Raw genomic sequence first — 22,586 nt, forward strand, 5'->3', positions numbered from 1 at the left:
CCTGAGTCGTTGCTGCATGTAGGCTTTTCTCCAGTTGCAGCGAGTGGGGGCTGTTCTTCGTTCCTCATCACAGTGGCTTCTCCTGTTACAGAGCCCTGGCTCGAGAGTGCAGGCTCAGTAGTTGTGGTGCTTGGGCTTAGTTGCTCTGCAGCATGAGGACTCTACTCAGACCAGGGATCGAACCCCATGTCCATTCCGTTGGCAGGCGGATTCTTAACCACTAGACCACCAAGGAGGTACACATGTTCATTTTAGAAACAGTGCCTGGGAATTTCCTAGTGGTCCAATAATTAGGAATCTGGGCTTTCACTGCCAGGGGCCCGGGTTCAATTCCTGGTTTGGAAATTGAGATCCCACAGATTGCAAAAAAAAAGAACAAAAACAAAACAGAAACAAAAAAGCAGTGCTTGTAATCGTGTTGGTCATCTTACCTTTGAAGGAAGAGTATTTTTCCCCCCACAGAACTCAATGAAACTGGTCTCATTTTGAATGAGAAGAAAAATTGTATAGCCTGGAAAGATTTCCTGAGTTGGTTCTTGGGCAGAAACAAATGAAGAACAACCTGAAACGCCTCCCTGCTGGCCCAGGCGGAGCTTTTAGGTGAATCTGACTCCTGTTACTTTTCTCAGAGCCCGTGTGGCCGGTGCTGTCAGCAGAGCTGCTGCTGCAGTGAGTAGGACTCTGCCTCACACACCCACCTCACCCTGCTCGGTCAGTTTCCTCTCTACTGCTTTATATGGACTTAAGACTCGGGTGTGGGAACGTCCCTCGTGGTCCAGTGGTTAAGACTCCGCGCTTCCACTGCAGGGGGAGCTTGTTCCACCCCTGGCTGGTGAACTGAGACGCCACGTGCCATTTGCGGGGTGGCCAGAAAAAAAAACAAAAAACGGATGTGATTTTGATCTCTCATGGCCTAGCCTCTCTTGATATCACCTGGAATTGTATTCGAGGGCTAAGTGAGCAAAAGGCACATTTGTGAAAATCAACACTGGTTAAAACAGCGTAAACAGGTTATCTGGTTTCCTTGATGTTTTTTATCCTGGCCCTTCCTCCTTTTGTGAGCTGTGATGGGAGAGGACACAGAAACACAGTCAGATGGTATCAGATAAAACAGCAGCACACTCAGCCATCAGATTCCCTCCTGTTTTTTTTTTTTTTTTTGATAATGCTACACAGCTTGTGGGATCTTAGTTCCCCAACCAGGGATTGAACTGGGGCTCTCGGCTGTGAGAGGGCAGAGTCCTAACCACTGAACCACCAGAGAATTCCCAAATCCCCTCCTGTTTGATGGCTCAGAAGAAAGCTGATAAGTATTATCAAAGACACAAGAGAAATCTGAGATTGGATCAAACAAAATGGCCATTTCATTCCGCTCCCATGTAGTCAACAAGGTGTTTTTTTTTTTTTAATATTAATTTATTTATTTAGCTGCACCAGTCTTCCCTGCAACATGTGGAATCTTTAGTTGGGGCATTCAAACTCTTAGCTGTGGCATGTGAGATCTGGTTCCCTGACCAGCAGTGGAGCTGGGAGCTGGGTCCCCTGCATTGGGAGCTTGGAGTCTTAACACTGGACTACCAGGGAAGTCCCTCAACAAGTATTTTTGAGCACTTCTTATGTGCTGGGCAACATCTCGAAGCTAGGAGTGTAAAATGAAAGCAGTACAATATCTCTGTGAGATGAAAGCTATGCAAGAATATTCTTCCTAGTATTGATCCACATGGCAAAAGTCTGGACACAGCCCTTTCAATATGAGATTCGTTAAGGTCCATATAGCCAAAGCAGTGGTTTTTCCAGCAGTCATGTATGGATGTGAGAGTTGAATCATAAAGAAGGCTGAGTGCCAAAGAATTGATGCTTTTGAATTGTGGTGCTGGAGATTTTTGAATCAAAAGGAGATCAAACCAGTCAATCCTAAAGGAAATCAACCTGGAATATTCATTGGAAGGCCTGATGCTGAAGCTGAAGCTCTAATACTCTGGCCACTGATGGGAAGAGCCAACTCATTGGAAAAGACTCTGATGCTGGGAAAGATTAAGGGTAGGGAGGAGAAGGGGACAACAGAGAATGAGATGGTTGGATGGCATCACTGACATGACATGAACTTGGGCAAACTCTGGGAGGTGGTGAGGGACAAGGGAAGCCTGATGTGTTGCAGCCCATGGGGTCGCAAAGAGTTGGACATGAGTTGTGACTGAGCAACAATGAATCAATAGATGCACCTGATGAAACTGATGCATTGTCCTAAAGAAGAGAGAGGAGGCTTCAGACGCTGTCATATTAGCAGCAAATTCATGCCCACCTTCCAGTGAGGGCTACTAGAATGGTAAGTCCATACACCACAAGGAAGAGTAGCCCCACTCGCCACACATGGAGAAAGCCTGCCTGCAGCAACAAAGACCCAGCACAGCCAAAAATAAACCAATAGAACTTTTTTTTAAAAAAGAAGAAAGGTGAAAGAATGTCTCCTTGAGAAGGTGAATTCTGCTCATTTTTGAAAGGATATAGAGACCAACACATCTGATAGACATTTGTTGAGTATTTACAATGTGTCAGCCGTGAGACCATGTGCTAGCTGGGGAGCCAGAAAATAAACACACATATAAGTAGTCCACCGTCAAGTCTGATACGTGTATAACCCAGGCCTAGACATTCCACAGCAAACAGCTGCGTTTAGTGCTCAGAGGCAGCAATAGAAATGTGCTCATTCAAGTTCTGTGCCAGGTGTGGGAAGCATGCTTGGACCTACAGCCCCAGGCCTGCTTTTCTAGCACATACTGGTGACATTTTGACCTCCAAGTATCTCTTGCGTTGATTTCGTTCTTTGTGACTTCAGGTGAAGCACAGGTAGAGAAGAGAGTTGGGAAGTGTGCAGCTCAGTGAACATCCATTCCGAGCATACCTGGGCCCCCAGCATCCTGCATCCCTCCTCAGGTGCCCCCGTGGTCCGTCTGGCCCCAGCAGTTACCACTGTCTTGATGAGAACAGCATCAATTTGTTCGCCTATTTCTGACCTTCACACAGGTGGATATATACAACGCATGCTCAGTGCGTCCTCTGGTCCTTTCGCTCAGTGTTGCGTCTGCAGTCTGTATTCAGATAGTGCAGGGCAGGGTCAGTATGTCGTCTCTGTCAGTGTTTTTTTTTCCCTGCCTGTCATCTTTCATTGTCTGACTGAATCACAGTTTATTTACCCATTTTCTTTAGATCATCTCCAATATTATTTTAATAAATTATGTTTTTGTTGAAAAAAGAATGAAAGTGAAGTTAAAGCATTTCAGACAATCACACTAAAAGAGCTTAGCACCAGCATACTTAAGAAAACACGTAAGTCTCAAAGATCTATTTCAAACAGATGGAAAACTATCCCAGGCAGAAGGTCAGAAATGAAGGAAGAAATGAAAAGCAAAGTGGCAAATATTTGAATAATTCTAAATGCACATTGACTATATAAAACAAAAATATTTTGTAAGGAGTTAAAATAAATAACAAAGGCACAAAAGTATCAGGCAGGCTCTGTGTTGTCCCTGAAGAGGGTAAAACTGGTTAATATGAAACTTTTAAGCTCCATAAAAAAGCTAGTTTCTAGGGTAAAAAGCATTACTGAACTGAAGAGGGTCAGCATTGTATAATGACAAAAGATTGAATTTACTGAGAGGATATAAATGTATATTCTGTGACCCAGCAATCCCATTCTTAGGTGCGTATACTCCAGAGAAACTCTTAGCACAGATGTGTGACTGTTCAGAGCTTTTTTCCCTCCCAGTGTAGGGGCGGGGGATTTAATCAGGAAAGGAACCTTGTGGGAGGACTAGCCTCGGTGCTGGCATGTTCTCTTTCTTGGTGGGTAGTGAAGGCATGGATATTTCTTTATGTGTTAATGTATGTGGTCATCAGACACCTCTTTCCTGCACATTTTTTCTCACTATGTTATCTAATTTCCTTTTATGGAGCTGTCAATAGTGTTTTTTGGTGAAGGGCTTATGATTCACTCTTAATTGCCTTACTATATCTTCAGTTTCTTAAAACCTTAAGTAAATACTTGCAAGGAGATCCGACCAGTCCATTCTAAAGGAGATCAGTCCTGGGTGTTCTTTGGAAGGAATGATGCTAAAGCTGAAACTCCAGTACTTTGGCCACCTCATGCGAAGAGTTGACTCATTGGAGAAGACTCTGATGCTGGGAGGGAATTGGGGGCAGGAGGAGAAGGGGGCGACAGAGGATGAGATGGCTGGATGGCATCACTGACTTGATGGATGTGAGTCTGAGTGAACTCCGGGAGTTGGTGATGGACAGGGAGGCCTGGCGTGCTGCGATTCATGGGGTCGCAAAGAGTCAGACACGACTGAGCAACTGAACTGAACTGAAATATTCGAAAAAATAAATGTCCTCAGTGCTGAAGGCAATATAAGATCTTCCATCTAAGAAAACCTCAAAGGTCAGTGTGTTATGTATGCAGCCTGTAGAAAGCAGTGTTGACCGCTTTTCTCAAATTCACAGGTTAACTTTGAGGAATTTAAGGATGGTTTTGTGGCTGTGTTGTCATCACAGGCTGGTCTTGCCTCCTCAGATGAAGACTGGGTCTTTGGAGTCGGGTAAGAGGCCTTTCTGGTCTTCTTTACGTTTCTTTCTGTGATTCTGTGACTTCTGGAGTATGATGTTGTACCTGAACAACTCTGCAGGTCTTTGTTCCCCAGCTGCATGGACTGGGACCAGCACCTGGGTTTTTTCTTCTTTGGCTTCCTTATTTGTTAAGTGGTTCTGTAAGGGAAAAGTCTTGTGTTTTCCTCTGCACAAAATCCTTTGCATACCCTGGCACCTCTGGTCACTAGATCTCTGTAGTTTCTCCTGCATCAGGCCATTTTGCAACACCAGCTAGGTGTCCTGCAGTTCAACTCCATTCTGACACCGTCTCCCTGGACACAGCTGCAGACCCCACAGGCTAAGACTACACTGCCTTCAGACAGCAATCTCAAGTCCAGCTTGTCACCTTGTGCTTTTGACCCACTAGCTAAAGATTGGCGGTGCCCACGGCCTCCTTAGGTTCAGTTAATTTGCTAGAGCAGCTCATGGGATGCAGGGAAACCCATTACTGGATCAGCTGTTTACTACAAAAGGATGTAACTCAGGTTGAGCGATGCATGGGCTTGTGGGAAGAGGCTCAGAGCCCCCGCACCCTCTCCAGCCCTCACTCTTCCCCGGTCTCCCCGTGTTCACCAGCTCAGAAACTCTGAATCCCGTCCTTTTGGGGTTTATAGAGGCTTCATTACACAATCATGACTGATCCAGTGATGGGGCATCAGTGATTGAACTCATCATCCAGCCTCTGACCTCCCTAGAGGTCAGGGGTAGGGCTGAAAGTTCCAGCCTCTAATCACATCCTTGGTTTCCCTGGCAACCAGCCCATCTCAAGGTGTGGTTCTCAAAGTCACTTCATCAGCATAAACTTGGGTGTGGTTGCTCTCATCACTTAGGAAATTCCGAGGGTTTTAGAAGCTGTGCAAGGGATGGGAGGAAGACCAAATTCATATTTATTATAAGTCACAATCTCACAAATACCAAGTAATACCAAGTGCTGTCCTTACAGCAAAGGGTGTGAAGAAGATAAAGTGTGTGTGGAGGAGTGGAAGAATTTGATCATCAAAAGCGCAGGGCAGGTGTAAGGTACTGGCCAGGCTGGGAGGCTTGTGGAGCAAGCAGGATGCCGCCCGCTGAGGCAGCCCTCCGCCGGTCTTCTGTCTCAGGCCATAGTGCTCTCTGCTCCTGGGACTTGTTAGAATCCTGGTTTCCAGTGGGGCCAGTGGAACAAAGGTAATAGTTAAAAAGAACTGAAGAGGGGCTTTGAAACTGGTTAGGAGGTGGAGGGAGAATTCTGGAGGGAGGCCTGCTTGGAGGTATGGACTGTGGGTCCAGTGGGAAGGTGATGGCGGACGTGCTCCTTAGAAGATGGGCCAACTCCTTGGCTGGCAGCACCTGCCGTGCTCTGGCCGGATGACCAGTTGGGGCTGCATCTGAGGAGTGCTGGGAGGGAGAGTGCAGTGGCCAGCGAGCCCCTCCTTCCCCCACGGGGCAGGGGTTCGAGGCGTCTGCCCCACACAGGCCCCTGGTCTGCTCCCACACCCTGGATCGGGAGCAGGTGCATGGGGCAGTGGTTGCCATTGGGAGGTTTGGGGGTTATGTACCTTTCATGTAGATTCCAGTCAGCCCACCCAACCCATCCCCAACCCCCGGAATCCTGTGGCTGATCGTACCCATTACTCAGGTGAGGTTTTCTAGTCTGGAGCTAGGCCCTTGGGGAAGCACTGCCTCCTGCTGGAGCCACGTGGGAGCCCTGACCTGGGGGAGAGGAGCCTGATGGGGTGGAGTCTGGTAAGGGGTAGAGTCTGGTCGGGGGGAGGAGTCTGATAAGGGGGTGGTGTCTGGCGGGGGAGGAGCCTGATGGGGTGGAGTCTGGTCGGGGGCGGGGGAGGAGTCTGATAAGGGGGTGGTGTCTGGCGGGGGAGGAGCCTGATGGGGTGGAGTCTGGCAGGGGAGGAGCCTGAAGGGAGTGGAGTCTGACTCGGGGAGGAGCCAGCTTGTTAGCGGCTGCCCTGGGACCTGAAGGGTCAGGTTGTTGGTTGCTTTGTCTCACGTTTCTCTTCCATGAGGTGGGAAGAAGGCCACTCGCGTTTCCTGACTTGGGGTGTGATCGCGTGACCCCGGGCATGAAGGTGCCTGAGAAGGGTCATGCTCTCGTCATCGCCCCCTTTTCTGTGCTGGAACTCCTGTGCGTCTACAACTTGTGTCCTCTTGGTGACTGGTGCTTTTCTGTACCAAGCCTGGTTTTGTTTTGTGTTGTTTTTCTCTTCTTTCAATTTTCAGAGCTTTCCTCAGTTACCCAGTCAGTTGGTGGGTCAGTCGCAGGCCTGCCTGAGGTGGCTCGGCCAGGGCTGGTGCACACAGGCGGCCCCTGTTGGGAGAGCCCAGCGAGCCCTGCCCCCGCCCTCCAGGCTGTGTGCTTCCCAGGAGGGCCACCCTCCCGGTCTCCCCCATGGGCGTCATCCCTGCTTCCCCAGCCAGCGCACAGAATCCCTCTCTCTGGCTTTCTAATCTGCCTGCTGGTCCTTCCCACCAACTCATGCCACATGATTGAAAACGTGTGCTTTGATGCCCCAGGGATGTGCATGGCATCCTGGGGCCAAATGCCTGGGGTTTTGAAAGAACATTCTGCTTCTCAGTAGTTCTGCTCTTTCAGTGAAGGCCGTCACAGAACACATAATCAAAATATTTTTCTTGGTTTTTATTTTTTTGCTTGTTGAATCTCTTGGCCATGCCACTCAGCATGGTAAGATATCAGTTCCCTGACTGGGGATTGAACCTTTGCCCCCAGCATTGGCAGTGCAGAGTCCTAACCACTGGACCACCAGGGAGATCCTAATCCAATGTATTTTTAACTTGTAGAGTTTGGCATTCTGCTCTTATGAATAAATATGCACACACAGGAGGCACAGGGTGCGGCTGACCTTGTGGTCTGCCAGCCGTCTGGGCAGCGGGTGGGGACTGGCCCCCAGAGCTTCCCACTGAGAGGCCCCAGCTCTGTGCTCTGTGGGTGGTGAGACGCTGCCCCCTCCTGGCCTGATTTGCCTTGTGGTCACATTCCTGGAGACGCATTTCCCCTGGTGGAGGGAGGAGGTGACACTTTCGGAGAACATTTATGAACCGGTCCTAATGTGTGTGATTTCTGGGCGTCTCGTTGCTCTGAGGAAAGTGCTGAGCAGCCGAAACAATGAAGAAAGGGGGGACCACATCAAGGGCAGGTGGGTCTCTGGAAGCAGACCGGGGGATCTCGGGAGGGGAGAGGCAGAAACCGTCAGGCCAAGGGCGCCGGTGTGGTGCTGGCTCATGACCTCCGGTGAGCGGCGAGTGCAGGGCCCCAGGCGGGGGTCCGCGTGCTGTCAGGCGCACCTGGTTTCCCGAGTGTGTCCCCCCGCCCACTCCCACCTGACACGGCCTTTCTCTACCCTCTGCTCCCCACTCAGCATCCAGCCACAGCCTGTGTGTAGACGGAAACCAGAGCAGGTGCGGAGCCTGCATGCAGGCCCCTGCTCCCTGCATGGGGTGCTCAAGCCTCAGGTTCCTCCCTGTCAGGGGGAACGCCCCCTCCTCTCCAGCAGCCCCAGGAGTTCCCACATAGGGAGAGTTTACAGGGCCAGACCCTGCCCATGATAACCTCACAGGGCCCAGGAACATGGTCAGCCTGCCCTCGATGTCCTCTGTCACATGGGACTCAGCATCTTCTGCCCCCAGACTCCTGCCTTGTCCTCAGTCTCTGTGGGTCGCTGGCATCACTGTTTCCTCTGGAGGCCTGGCTGGACCCAGCCTCCTCCCCTGATGCTCCTACGGTCAGGGGCTGCGGGCCAGTTTCGGGGGAGAGGGAGAGAAGGGAGGTGGTACTTGGTCCCTGGGAGCATGACCCACCTGTGTGAAACAGTCCGTTTTCCTGGCCTGGCCTTGCTTCCTGGGACCCTAGGCCTTTCTCTCCCACTGGCCCCTTCTGGTTCCTTCCCTTTGAACCTGTGTTCTCTCCTGGTCACAGCACAGGCTGCACCCCCACTCCCCAGTCTCTCTGGCCACGCAGATTCCTGCCAAAGCAGTGTCATTTTTTCCTCCGCCTGCGGAGTCCCCATTGCTCCGCAGATGTGGGCAGGTAAGGAGGGAAGAAGGAAGTGCAGGGGTGTATCAGGGCTTAAGGGAGCCTCATGAATCCCTAGCTGAAGTCCACACCTGCCTCTGCCCCCGACTTTAGACTCATGCGGAGTCTGAGCCTTCCTGGCTGTGCTGAGGTCCTTGCCGTCTGTGTCCTGTCCAGGCGGGGTCCTGCATTGAGGTGGCGTCAGGTGGGTGGGAAATGACCTTCTGGTCTCTAGAGCACTTGGATTATTGGAAGGTTATTTCTTTGTGTAAAAAGCTAGATTTTTGAATTAGTTTTATATTACATAACAAAAGCATATTTTGCTTGGAAACACCGAGAGTTTAGGATGGAAGTCTTGTCTCCCAGCCTAGCTGTCTCGGCCCTAGCCCCACACTGGCCACTCCCTGTGTTCTGGCATTTTCTCTGTCTGTCCCCAAGAGCCACATCGCACCTCCGAATCTGCATCTTTGTAAGCACAAGTGGGCCCAGAGTCTGTTTTAAGGAGCCCCACACACCTCCCATTTGCTTTCCAGTTGCCTCCCGGGCTGTGCCCCCAAAGTACGTGAGCGGCTCTAAGTAGTACAGCTGTTGGAGCCAGCCTGAGCCCTGTGGCACTGCAGGTGGAGCCCCAGGTTTACTGGAGCAGCCGGCCAGACCCAGTGTGAGGAGCCAGCTTTGCCGCTCCGCGTGGAGGTTGGTGGAGCCTGCCTTGGCACCTCCCCCCCGCCCCCTCATCACTGCTCACATGACATGACACAGGAGGATGGGAGAGAGCATCTCATCACTGGAAGAGGGGCTATTTGGGGACCTACATTTGGTTTTAAGGTGTCTCTGGGTCTCACTGTCTGCAGGGCAGCTCTGGCCACAAAGCATCCTGCTTCAGAAACGGGGGCCTCGGAGCATCCCCACCCTCCCCTGGCCCTGCAGGTGGAGGGGAAGGTTAATTGGCTGAGGGTAGAAAGGGCAGCTGTGCCATAGCCACGGTCACCCCCATCCAGCACTCGGACCAAGGCTCACCCTGTACGACTTGGCGGGCTTGTGATGGATGCCTCCAGGGCCCCCAGTGAGACTCCTTGTGCTGTCCGCTGCGGGAGCCTTCAGGCCTCCGTGTCAGAAAGTCTATCCACGGGGCAGATCCACCCGTGCGGGTTAATCGTGGCTGATGTCTTTCTCTTTCTGTTTTTTCCACAGAGTCTCAAGTCTGATGAAGAAGCCGACAGCACGAAGGAGCCTCAGAATGAATTGTTAAAGCCCAAGGTAAAGCCTGGCTTTGTGGTGAATGCCCCCTTTGGTCAGTGCTGGGCTGTCAGGCAGCAGGCTGCCAGCAAAAGAGAATTTCCTGGGAGGTGCCCAGTGTGGGTGGTCTCTCTAGGGTGCCTTTCTTCCTGGGAGGGGTCCCAGCTCTGAGATTCCTGAGGTCAGACCCTTGGGCAGGAGCTGCTGGCTAAGAGAGCAGCCAGTTGGTTAGGGTCACAGTGATCCTCCCGACCGGCAGGCATGGGCCAGGGGCCTCCTTCCTAAGGTGCCGGGCCTGGGCCAGCAGCCTCCCCACCCACCACAGGTCCTGACTGTGCCCCTGTGGAGGGCGAGACGTGGCTCTGGTGCTGGGAACCTGGTGGAGCACCCGGAAGGCAGTCACAGGTGTGCTTAGCAAAGCTGGGTGCATCAGCATGTGGGTGTGCGGGTTCCTTAAGGACCCCTCTCACCAGCGTGTGTCACAGGGCAGAATGTGCAGGACCATGGCTCCAGCGGGAGACCAGAACTGACCTGGAGCTTCTCCTGAGTGAGAGGTCTGCACTGGTGCTGAGCACCGTCCAGACTGTGGTCCTCAGGGGCCGAGGCTGTTGCTGGCTCAGTGCTGAGCGTGGGGACGTCAGGCGAGTGAACCAAGTGTCAGCACTACTGGATGAAGCAGATGGACCTGTTTGTGTCCAAAAATCACTTCCTCCATCCCCTGGACTGAGAGTAAATCTAGGGGACGAGAGGAAGGGCTCCGAGGAGGTTATTCACTGAGTGATTTTGGGCTCTCTGCCCAGAGACAGGTTGGGTGCTTCTTTCCATCCAGGTTAGAACTGACACTCGTGCACAAACACTAACGTCAGACTGCACAGGACTGACCTTCTCTGCCAGCCCTGAGAACACACCCTGGTGTCAGAACTGCTTTCCCCCTTTTCTGGTTCCTGCCTTTATTTATTTATTTTTTAATTTAAAATTTACTTATTTGGCTGTGTCAGGTCTCAGTGGCAGCATGCAGGATCTTCATATGTCATTTGGGATCTTTCATTCTGGTGCACAGGCTTCTGTCTAGTTGAGGGCACAGGCTTATTTGCTCCATGGCACGTGGGATCTTAGTTCCCTGACCAAGGATCAAACCCGAGTCCCCTGCATCACAAGGTGGATTCTTAACCACGGGACCATCAGAGAAGTCCCTGTTTTTCCATTTTTCCATAGAACTTTCAGATGTTTTAAGCTGGAAGGGGTCTTGGAAGTGGCCCTTTCCTTGTGTTTTCCTCAACCCGATATACAGCATCATTCCTGATCATGGAGGCCTGGCTTTCCTCAGGAAAGGACTTTATGATTATTAGTTGGATTATCACAGTAAAGGCCAAGATGACTCCTCTCTGGAGAGCTCCAGCCCACTGACCGGGAGCCGGGGTCTGGTCAGGTGCAGGTGACCCTCGTCCTGTGTTGGGCAGGGTGGTGCAGTCTGGGCGTGGAAGGAGCTCTGCTTAGAAGCCTTGCTTATCTAAAGAGAGCTCTTTGTGGGCACCCCAAGGTCTGTCCTCTCCCAAAGGGTGTGTCTCTGGCAAAGCTTCAGAAATCTCAGTAAGCCACCTGGCTAACGTAGAAAGGCTATGAAACCTGGCCAGCTGTCACCCGGACTTGCTACTGACTGAGTATGCATCTCAAAGACCCCTGTGGCTCCTGATTTGAGGTGGTATGGAAAACAACCCACCTTGGAGCGTTTTTTGCTGGGAAAAAAAAAAGAAAAAAGATAACACTCAACCTGCATGCAAACTAGCCTTTGGTGCTAAGTTCCAGTTTACGGGAAATGTTAAGGACGGAGGGCAGGAGGCCGGGGGGCGGTGAGGGGCCGGGTGGGAGGTGACCCAGCGGCTCTGGGGGAGTAGCTACACACACAAGGAGGATTCTGGGTTGATGCTGAGTTGAAGAAATCAGCTGTCGGGAGACTTGGGAGAGAACTGGGACGTCGTCGTTGGGTTGTAGGGCCATTGTCGCACAGGGGTCAGGAGTGCATAAGAAACACTCAGGGGTGAGAACACGGCAGCTGGGATTTGCCTTCAGATTCTTGGGCCAGGGACTTCTGTGGTGATTTATTGTCTAGGACTCTGCACTCCCATTGCAGGGGCCCCGGGTTCCATCCCTTGTCTGAGAACTAGAGCCTCCATGCCTTAACTAAGATTTTGCATGCCACAACTAAAAAGATCTCACGTGCAGCAAGCAAGACCCAGAGCAGCCAAATAAATATAACCAAAAAAAAAAAAATATATATATATATATATATATATATATACGGGCAAGAACAAACAGGGGTAGATGAAACCAGGGCGAGAGGCTGCCCAAGGGACAGGGTCATTGTTGGACTGTGCTCTTTGCTTTGGGCAGGTTTGGAGACCTTCTAGACGTTAATTTTTTAAACCTGGCCTTTTTATTCTAAGTGCGAGGCTTGCAGGTATGCTCCTAGTGCCACAGCTTCTGTAGGCTCCCTTCAGAAAATGCCTTCCCCACGTGCAGCAGAATCCCCCTTTTGTTGTGAAATGTGGCATAGAATTAAGTTGGAAGAATTGCACAGTGAGCCCCGTGTAGCCAGCATCGGAAGCTTGACTCTCACATGGGTTCCTCTGCCCATCTGTCAGTCCATCTGATTTCAGGGTAAAGTTCCGCCTTGGTGTGTTTGCCCTGCTTCAGGTCAGCTGTGTTCTGAGGTCTTCAGGAGCCCCCAGAAGCCCTGCAGCCACTCCTTCGACACCGCCGAGAGCCGGGTCTGGGGTCTCTGGGAAGAGCTGGGTGTGGGCAGCAGCGGCCACCTCACAGAGGAGGAGCTGGTCCTGGTCTGCCAGAGCATCGGGCTCCAGGGCCTGGCGAAGGAGGTGAGAGGGGATGGGACGTACTGCCTCAGACGGCTGGGTCTTTGTGGTTGGTGCCAGGCCTGGAAAACCCCTTCACCCTCAGACACAGATTCAGTCGTCACTGTCTGGCCTGAAATCCTGCGCTGACTCCCAGGGCTTGTGCTGAGGGTCCGTCTCAGGCCACCTTCACGCAGGATGCTCCTCTGCCTGGAGCTCTCTCCCATCTCTGGTCTCCCTAGGCCTACCGCCCAGCCCAAAGGTGGTGCCCATAGCATCTGGCTGTGACCCCGGCAGCTGTGTTCAGCCCTTCCCTCCTTCGGGACCCAGGGAGGAGGGGGTAGTGTGATGGGATGGGCCCCGCCTTGCTGACCCTGAACCGCTGGGATTCCGTACACACGTGTCCCACACATACATGTCCCACTGTCCAGCAGACTCCCTCACAGCAGACTCGGGTGGGTGTTTGGGAGATGCAGGATGCTCAGCTGGGTGGAAACTGACCAGGCGTGTGGATTTCACAAGCCCCAGCCAGGAAGCCAGTGCTGGGATAGCAAGCCGCCTGCTTGGTAGGGTGGGGGCCGGGCCTGGGCGGGGTGGTCAAGGCTACTCGGGAGGAGCTTCTGAGCAGATGCCTGAGGTGCTTTTCTTTATGAGCTTGAAGACCTGTTCAACAAGCTGGACCAAGATGGGGATGGTAGAGTGAGTCTGGAGGAGCTCCAGCTTGGCCTGTTCAATCATGGGTCCCCTCGACCGTTGGAACTGGCCCCGCTTGTCAAACCCAGTGTGTCCTGGTCTCATTACCAGGTAAGGTGGAGTGATTAACTCTTGCAGCCCAGAGTGACTGCCATCACTCTTCTGAAGGCCTGAGCTCTCTGCCTGGTCCCCAGAGTGGGGAGTGGGTGCCCAGGAGGTGGTTGGAGTGACCTGACCTGACCTGACATTGCTTCTGCCTGGCTATGCGCCACTGGTAAGCTGCTCGCCTTCTCTGAGCCTCAGGTTCCTCATCTGTAAAGTGGACGCACCTCATAGGGGTCTTATGTGGATTCCCTGGGGTACACTGCGTTCCACCAACAGCACCTGGTCGCTCCTCCCTTGGGGGCAGAGTCACTATCAGGGCCGTGCCTTCCCTGGGAATAGCCCTCCAGGCTCTCCTGGAGCTGTGTCCTTCCCATTTTTCATCCTGCACGAGGCCAGCTGGAGTCAAGCAGACTTTATTTACACTGTGATGTTGGCCAGTGCGTTTGGTTCACCTCTGTCTCGGGGTGGTCAGGGCTCCTTCTCCCACCGCAGGGCATGGTTGTCCTGGGGAGTCTTGCTGCCGCCTCTTTGGCACCGTGGTTGATCCCGTAGTTTGTGGGAGGTGGTGCAGGAACAGTGGCCTTGTTCTCTGCTGGGCTGGGCGCATCCGAAAATCACGTTTCTGCCCCCAGAGCCACTGAGATGAGGAAGGATTCGGGGTAGTGAGGACAGTGCCCGGCCGCCTGAGGGCAGGGACTGCAGTCGTGCCCACAGCCCACGGAGGAGGGCTCCTCCCAGGGGCCTTGGCCCCTCGTTCCTGCCCGGAAAGCGCTGATATGGCCCCGGGGCCATGTCCTGTGCATGCGGACACCGGTGTGGCCGGGCTGTGGGTGTGGGGCCTCATGCAGCAGACCGAGGTTCTCCTGCTCCGTCGGGAGCCCCTGGGTCCGGTGGTCTGGGGACACCAACCTCAGAGAGGAGGGGCCCGTTGCTCCTCCTTGTTCTGGTCCCAGCAGCCAATGCCCTCCCTGGGGTGGGAAGCACAGCTTCCTGGCCGCACCTCAGCCTCCCCCGTCAGCTTTCCGGCCGAGGGATTTTTCTGCCCTTGTCTCCAGCCCTGAATCCTGAGGACACGTGCCCTCTGCTGGGGCCACTCCGCCTCTTCTGAAGCCCATCTTGGGTTTCTCTGCATAGGCTGGGTTTCCCTCGGCTGGTTTGTGCCTTCCCAGGCTCTTCCTCTGGGAGGACAGGCGGGAAGCCACCTTGTTCAGAGAGAAGTTACCTCGGGGGGCCCTGGAGGTGCTGGGGCATCCCCCCGCACGGCCTCAGGCAGACAGCCCTGAGCCCTGGGCTTGGGTCGCCTCCCTGGAGCCTGCAGTTCCCACAGGTCCTCCGAGCACCCTTTTCCCTGCAGCAGGAATCAGGGGGAGGCCGCGCCTGCCGAGCACAGGTGGTGATGTCACAGAAGGTGTGTGGGGAGGCCCGCGGCCCTCACAGTGCTGGTCCCCGTGTGCAGATCCTGGAGGAGAGTGTTGGCCAGACCACCACATTGTCCCTCGTGTCCGTGTGCTCGGGCCCCCGCCTCTTCTGCAGTGTGGATGACGGCAGCGGCTTCGCCTTCCTGGAGCAGATCATCTCCTTGTGGGCCCAGGAAGGCGTTCACAATGGCAGGGAGGTCTTGCAGGTGTGGGCCTGTCACGTGGCTGGCCCAGCAGAGGCGTCTGGGCGGGGGGACTGGGGGAGCCACTGCCCATGAGGGAGGCTGGACAGAGAACCTCAGACACAGGCCTCGTGGAGGGAAGGCCCGTCGTCATCACTTTTTGCTTTATTTTTTGATATCGATATGTAGGACCTCCTAACTTAGAAACATAAGAAGTAAACAGCAGAGAAAGCCCACAGCGTGAAACAAATCCTTTAGAGGTAGGTTTCAGTATCTCAGACTCACCCTGCAGTGCGTGTCGGCCTCCGAGCGGATCCTCGGTCCTGGAGGACTAGAGGGCCTCTTACTGACTGCAGCACGTGGGCGTGGACCCCAGGAGGCGCCGCCCGCACATGTCGTGCGGTTTTTCTAATCTGGAAGCTGCTGCCCAGACCTCTTTGTCCTCTGCTCCCGCCGTGATCTCATTGCTGAGAAGCGTGCTCTCAGCATGTCGTGGCGGCAGCTTCCCGGTCGCTCCGCACGCTTTAGCGTCCTGTCATTTTTCTCCCAGAAGCCCTCAGGGCCGTGGAGAAGCGTGGAGATTCAAGTCCCCTCTCCCGCTTTAGAGGAAGGGCTTCCCCGTGGGCCCTGCCACGTGCCTGCCCCAACCATGTGTCTGCAACTTGTAGTCACAAGCACCAGTCACTGAGAGAGCAGCCACGGCACCAGTGTTATCACTAGGCCGCCGGCAGGTGCGCGGGCATTCCCAGCCTACTCTTTTCCTTACTGTGGTAAAATACAGAAAGCACAGTTTTCCTGTTCTTTTAACTTTACCTTCCCCGATCCCGAGGGGGAATGGTTGTGACTCTCAGAAATGCTTGGCTGTGGCTCATTGCTCTATCAGTCCTTTCCACCAACAGAACCCACATTGTTCCTATGTCTGTTCGTGCTATTTAGAGATGTATTAAGGAGTCTTTGTGTTTGAAATGGCAAGAACTCAACTCAAACTTGGAAAGAGGAGGACATCTTTGTGACCAGCTGGGGAAGAAGGAGGGTGTCTAGGCTTGGGGGTCCCAGCTCTGGGGGTTGTCAGGACTCTCCTGGCCTCTGGGTCTTGGCTTCAGGTCTAGCACCCTTGCACGGCTCCCCAGGACCCCGTGGTCTATACAACACTTGATTGGACAGAGGAAAAGCCCTTCTCCAGCCTCCCTATCAATCCCCAAAGTCCTCTGCTTGCATATGCCCCCTTCTGTGTCTGTCCCTTTGTCCAAGAAGGGGGACTCTGTCCAGCCTGGGTCATGCCCGCCTCGGAGGCAGGGACAGTGAGGGGAGGATCTGTATGCTGACAGTGGGAGGGGGATATCAGTGTTGACAGGGACCTGGGGAGAGGTACCCCAGAGGGATGGGAGCAGGGGAGAGGTGCCATTCAAGAGGTGGAGACTTTGCAGACAGAAAAGGATGGTACTGGGACAGTGAGGTCTGGGCCAGCAAATGTCTGAAGACCCACTCACCCTGCCTGCCTGATGGGCCTTTCTGTTTTCAGAGCCTTGACTTCAGCGTGGACGAGAAGGTGAACCTTTTGGAGCTGACCTGGGCCCTGGAGACTGAGCTCATGATGGTGGGCGGGGCCACCCAGCAGGCAGCTTTGGCTTGCTACCGCCAGGAGCTGAGCTTCTGCCAGTAAGAGCCCCGCTGTGCGTGGCGTGTGGGGCCGCTGGCCAGGCTGGCCTCCTCGCCCAAGACACGAGCAGCCTGCGGGAGGAGAAAGGGTGCTTCCAGCATGGTCACAAAGCACGGCATGGAGATTGGGCTCAGAATGTGATCCTTTTTAATTGGGTTTGGCTCCAGTTGAGCTGGATATTCAGGCCATCCGTCTACTGAGCCTGTTGGCACAGAGATTGTTATTGTATTTTTATTGATGTGCTGAAGCTACAGAAAAGGTTGGCAGTAATTCCAATCTCCATCCTCACGATTTTGCATCTAGTTAGGTACCTAGGTACCGACAGATGAGACCTCTGACGTCAGGCAACTCTGCAGAGGGGCCCAAAGGAAGACTGCTTTGGGAGGATGAGGACGGGAGACAAGCTTGGTGCTTCTCCAGTGGGAGAAACAGGCATCAGGATAGCTGGTGCACTGAGCCTCAGACAGGGCCTGGGGTGACCAGACAGAGAGAGGAGTCTCCTCTGCTCTGGGCAAGTCCCTGGCACTTAGGTGCCAGGCTACAGTTGCAAGGCTGTGACCAGGCAGGATAATGGGTGGCCAGCCTTCTCCCCTTCATGCGTCCAGTCCTAGGTTAGGTGCTGGGGATTGCTGGGGCCTGAGGCCCAGCTATAGGCAAGAGGGACCGTGGATAATTTCCCACCTCTTCTAAGGCCATCTGGAGGGGTGAACACTGCACGCCCCAGGCTCGAACCTCTTGGTTCAGAAACCTGCTAGAAACCCCACTGCAAGCCAGTTGGCTTCTTGCTGTATGTACTTCTGTAAAACAGACTCAATAACTGCAGAAACCATCCTGGTAGGAGGAGGGTCAGGCTTCCCAGGTCGTGCTAGTTGTAAAGAACCCACTTGCCAATGCCAGAGGCGTGAGAGATGTGAGTTCCATCCCTGTGTTAGGAAGATCCCCTGGAGGAGGGCATGACAGCCCAGTCTAGTATTCTTGCCTGGAGAGTGCCATGGACAGAGGAGCCTGGAGGGCTACAGTCCATAGAATTGCATAGAGTCGGACATGACTGCAGCGACTTGGCACGCATGCACGGGAGGTGGGTCAGAGCCCAGCGCTGGCCACTGCTCAGCACTCTTAGGCCAGCTGAGTTTGTTCCTTCAGACCAGCTCATGAGGCCCAGAGCAGTGTCCCCAGTGATCCTTCCCTCCTTTCTGCAGGGAGCAGGTGGAGCAGATGGCCAGGGAGCGAGATAAGGCAAGGCAAGACCTGGAGAAAGCTGAGCAGAGAAACCTGGAGTTTGTGAAGAAGACAGACGACCTGCACTCTGCCCTGGAGCAGCTCACAGAGGAGGTCAGGTAGGTCCTGCCGGGGTCCTGGGCCAGGGCGGATGGTGGACCCAGGCTGCTGCCAGCTGAGGCCCTGCTGTCTCACCTGAGCCCTCAGCAGGGAGCCCGCAGACCAGGCATCACCCATGCAGCGGGCTGAGCGGACTCCCGCAGAGTCAGCCCGGCTGGTGGCGGACAGAAGAGAGGAAAGCATTTCTGACCTTTATGGAAGCCTTTCCCTCTCTCTCGATGTGTCACCTGCCTCCCTGTGGTTCTTTGCTGTGGCTGCGTTCGGCTCCATCCCAGACAGGGGAGGGGCTGGGTCCCCCCTGGACGCACATGGGGCTCATGGGGCTCCCCGCTGGGGGGCAGCCTGACTGCACACGCTCTTCCTCTGCCGCCAGCGCTGCCCTCCCCAAGTGCCCACAAGCCAACGGCGACTGGCTTCAGGCCATCAGTCGGGGAGCTGAGAATGGATTTGCATTGGTCTCAGCCTGGTTGACCTGATTCTCCCGACCACCCCGAAGGGACTCCGTGAAGTTCTCTTTGAGTCAGAGAACCGGAGCCTCGTTATCTCTATCTAAGAATCTGGTTGGGGGACACAAGGCTTCGAGGGCCATGTGAGTGTTTGGATTTTGCTCCATGAGTAGCTTGGTGTCATTGGTACGTTTTTAGAAATAGCGTTTGCAGTTGTGTTAGGTTATTCTAACAGCAAAAAGTGTTAAGGGATACATGTTCATTGTAGAAAACTTAGAAAATACACACACAAGGAAAAATAAAAGTGAACATTTCACATCCACAGAGGTTATCGCTCCTGACCCTTTCCATGCGTCCCTCGCTTCTTCCTGTGCACGTGGTCGCTTTCAGAGGCGTCGCTGCTGTAATGTTGCATGTCCTTTCTGAGCATCAGTCATGAGGCTCTGCCATATGTTACTGCACCTTTCCCCTTTAAAGAGGGAAGTGGTATGATCAAGTTTGTAAAACTCGCCCCAAGATCTGCAGGCTGTTAGGTTAACCATGCACATCAAACTGTTTCCCTGAGTGACAGCTGCCCTTGTGCCCCAAAGCTCTGCGGTGAGTCTGAGGGAGGCCGAGCCAGTCATTTCTGGTTTCGACCACAGTCAATTGAATGCGAACCCAGCCAGGCTCTGCCGAAATAAGAGTTTCCACTCAGCTTCACTCTAGATATACTGGGTTTGAGAATCCTGTTAAGCAACTGTTTTAGTGATGTTGTTCAGTCACTCAGTCGTGTCCGACTCTTTGCGACCCCATGGACTGCAGGGCACGAGGATTCCCTGTCCTCCACCATCTCCCGGAGCCTGCTCAAACTCAGGCCCATCGAGTCAGTGATGCCATCAACCATCTTGTCCTCTGTCGTCCGCTTCTCCTCCTGCTTTCAATCTTTCCCAGCATCAGGTTCTTTTCCAATCAGTCAGTTCTTTCCATCAGGTGGCCAAAGTACTGGAGTTTCAGCTTCAGCATCAGTTCTTCCAGTGAATATTCAGGACTGATTTCCTTTATGATGGTTTGATCTCCTTGCAGTCCAAGGGACTCTCAAGAGTCGTCTCCCAACACCACAGTTCAAAAGCATCAATTCTTTGGTGCTCAGCTTTCTTTATGGTCCAAATCTCACATCCATGCATTACTGCTGGAAAAACCATAGCTTTGACTAGATGGACCTTTGTCGGCAAAGTGATATCTCTGCTTGTTATCGTGCTGTCTAGGTTGGTCATAGTTTTTCTTACAAGGATCAGGCATCATTTAATTTCATGGCTGCAGTCACCATCTGCAGTGATTTTGGAGCCCCAAAAATAAAGTCTGACACTGTTTCCACTGTTTCCCCATCTATTTCCCATGAAGTGATGGGACCGGATGCCATGATCTTCGTTTTCTGAATGTTGAGCTTTAAGCCAACTTCTTCACTCTCCTCTTTCACTTTCATCAAGAGGCTTTTTAGTTCCTCTTCACTTTCTGCCATAAGGGTGGTGTCATCTGCATATGTGAGGTTATTGATATTTCTCCCGGCAATCTTGATTCCAGCTTGTGCTTCATCCAGCCCACTGTTTTTCATAATGTACTCTGCATAGAAGTTAAATAAGCAGGGTGACAATATACCTTTACTTTCTCCTTTACTATATGCTAAATAAAAGTTTATAGAACTTAGAAACTTGAAATGTATGTAACAATTGAAGTTTTGATATTATCTCTAACATTGTCTGAAATGATCTAAGAATTTGGTAGTTGTTTTTCATATCAGTGTTAAAATATTATTTATTGCATTTTTAATACATAGGTTTCGCCAACTGATTTCTGCGTATAAGAAAAAGACATCTGAAACTTCTGCAAATAGCAACACAGGTATGTCATCTGATACCGAATTACTCTTGGTGATTTTACCATAGATAAAGTAGAAATGAAGAAGTTTCAATAATGAAAGAACTGTGAAAAAATTAATGTAAATTGCACGTGTATTTTATTTTTAAATTAATTTCTTTATACTGTAGTATTCAAGATTCTTTAAGAAGTTAACTGTAGGTGATTTAACATCAAAGACAGTATTGTCTGAAAAGAAATCCATCTGTTTAATATGGCCCCTTTAAAGTCCTTAGATCTCTGTGTAAATCAGAAAAAAAAAATTTAAGTGAGTATGCTGTACATTTCATCTGTAGTCATAGTATCGCAGATGGGACGTCTTATGAAAATGAACTTTCATTGTTAGAAATGGTTTGCATTTAGTGAGTGAATAGTTAGTAGTTACTGTGTAGTGATTAGTCTCACTAAAATAGTTACCATCATTAAAACTGGGAACTTGAATAATCCCTTCCTGGTAAGAGAAGAAATGATTAACAGTAACTGCAAAGCTGAGCCAGTGTGCAGCATAGTCGTGAGAGATTATTTCTGAAAGATACCTACCAATTGTACAGAAGGCAGAAAAGCAATGCCTGGTTGAGAACCAGTTGTTTTGCCTATTGTACCAAGCAGGTCTAGATTACCAACTCCATTCCTTACAGATCCCGAGAGAGTGAGATAGGTTGACCTCATTAGGATCAGATATTTTCTTTGGTGTGTTGGACAATTGTCATGAGAGTATAGTTTTGTAAGAACGAGATGTTCTCTTGCCTTCAATTAAAAGATTATCATAATAGATATTCAAATAGAACAACTTGGGACTCTGCAGATTCTAATAAAAGCACAAAAATACTTTGCATTAACAGAAACAGCATTAGGTCCACTGGATGTGGCATCCAGCACATTGTACAGGGTACCCAACGACTCCTTTAACCGAGTGAAGTGAAAGTGAAGCCACTCAGTCGTGTCCGACTCTTCGCGATCTAATCAAAGGAGGCTTCCCAGGTGGCTCAGTAGTAAAGAATCCACCCGCCAATGCAGGAGATACGGTTTGATCCCTGTGTTGGGAAGATGCCCTGGAGAAGAAAAGGGCAATCCACTCTGGTACTCTTGCCTGGGAAATCCCATGGACAGAAGGGCCTGGGGAGCTGTCGTCCATGGGGTCACAAGAGTCAGACACGATTTGGTGACTGAACAACAAAAACAGTAGGTTGGTTTATTACACTAGTCAGAGGAGACACAGATGACAGTGTCTTGGTCTTCAATACGCTCAGAATAGAGTTCTCTCTGGTTAATTTCTGTATTTTTCTAAAGAAAATTTTCAAAGAAAACATGCTTATTTATTTGTTCATTTGTTCACTGAACGGATAACTTTCAAGTGTCTTTTCTGTACTAAGCATTCTTCTGATGTCACAGGGTGGAAACATTGAAAAATAACTGCGCCATCTCTCCTTGCTCAAGCTTGCAGTGCTCCTCTCCCCGTGGAGTCACTGCGTGTGCGTCATCCGTCCAGCATCAGATCATGACGGCCCTGGGAAATGTTGTCCAACAGCACCAGAGTCTGTGGCTCCCTCCATCCTTCCCTCCCTCCCCTTGTTTATCAGCTTAGGATGTGATGATGTATGCCTTCCAAGCTGAAAAAGCATGATTTCTATAAACATTTGACGTATAATGGGAAGGACTGATATAATGATGTCCCTCACTAGTACACAGCACTCTTTGGACCATCCTGTGTGGTCCAGATACTCTTGAGCAATGGAAGGAGATAGTCTCAAGAGATTCTTTTTAAACATGTTAATGTATATATATATATGCACAGAAGCTGAACTTTTTTAAAGAAGTTATACATATATATTTTTTTTTCTCTGTATATATAGGGAACTATATATATTGAGAGAGAGAGAACTTTTTAAAAAGTTCAGCTTCTGTGTACCCTACTTCCTGCTCACCACTACAAGTCTAGTCCCCATTCTCACCACTGAGTTGAGCCCCTTTACCCGTTTGCCCTCCCCCACCTGCCTTTCAAGAGATTATCTGTTCTATACCTGGAATCACTACATCTTTCATACTTCTCTTGCCTTTGGAAAGAGGGCCAGGAAGAGAAGACTTTTGT

At 51.7% G+C, this 22,586-nt stretch overlaps 1 protein-coding gene across 1 annotated transcript in view; it reads left to right on the plus strand.

Annotated features, from left to right (window-relative positions):
• LOC138088286 (ninein-like protein) overlaps positions 1 to 18,631 on the plus strand; it is a 39,336-nt gene extending 20,705 nt beyond the window's left edge. Inside the window, 10 exon segments of the mRNA XM_068983409.1 lie at positions 4,501 to 4,581; positions 4,978 to 4,993; positions 9,205 to 9,383; positions 9,863 to 9,928; positions 12,565 to 12,783; positions 13,414 to 13,563; positions 15,014 to 15,181; positions 16,680 to 16,816; positions 18,017 to 18,154; positions 18,529 to 18,631. Coding sequence (XP_068839510.1) covers positions 4,501 to 4,581; positions 4,978 to 4,993; positions 9,205 to 9,383; positions 9,863 to 9,928; positions 12,565 to 12,783; positions 13,414 to 13,563; positions 15,014 to 15,181; positions 16,680 to 16,816; positions 18,017 to 18,154; positions 18,529 to 18,631 — 1,257 coding nt within the window.
• Positions 18,632 to 22,586: the final 3,955 nt, after the last annotated feature.

The sequence above is a fragment of the Capricornis sumatraensis genome, chromosome 11 (assembly GCF_032405125.1).
Source record: "Capricornis sumatraensis isolate serow.1 chromosome 11, serow.2, whole genome shotgun sequence".
Taxonomy (NCBI): domain Eukaryota; kingdom Metazoa; phylum Chordata; class Mammalia; order Artiodactyla; family Bovidae; genus Capricornis; species Capricornis sumatraensis.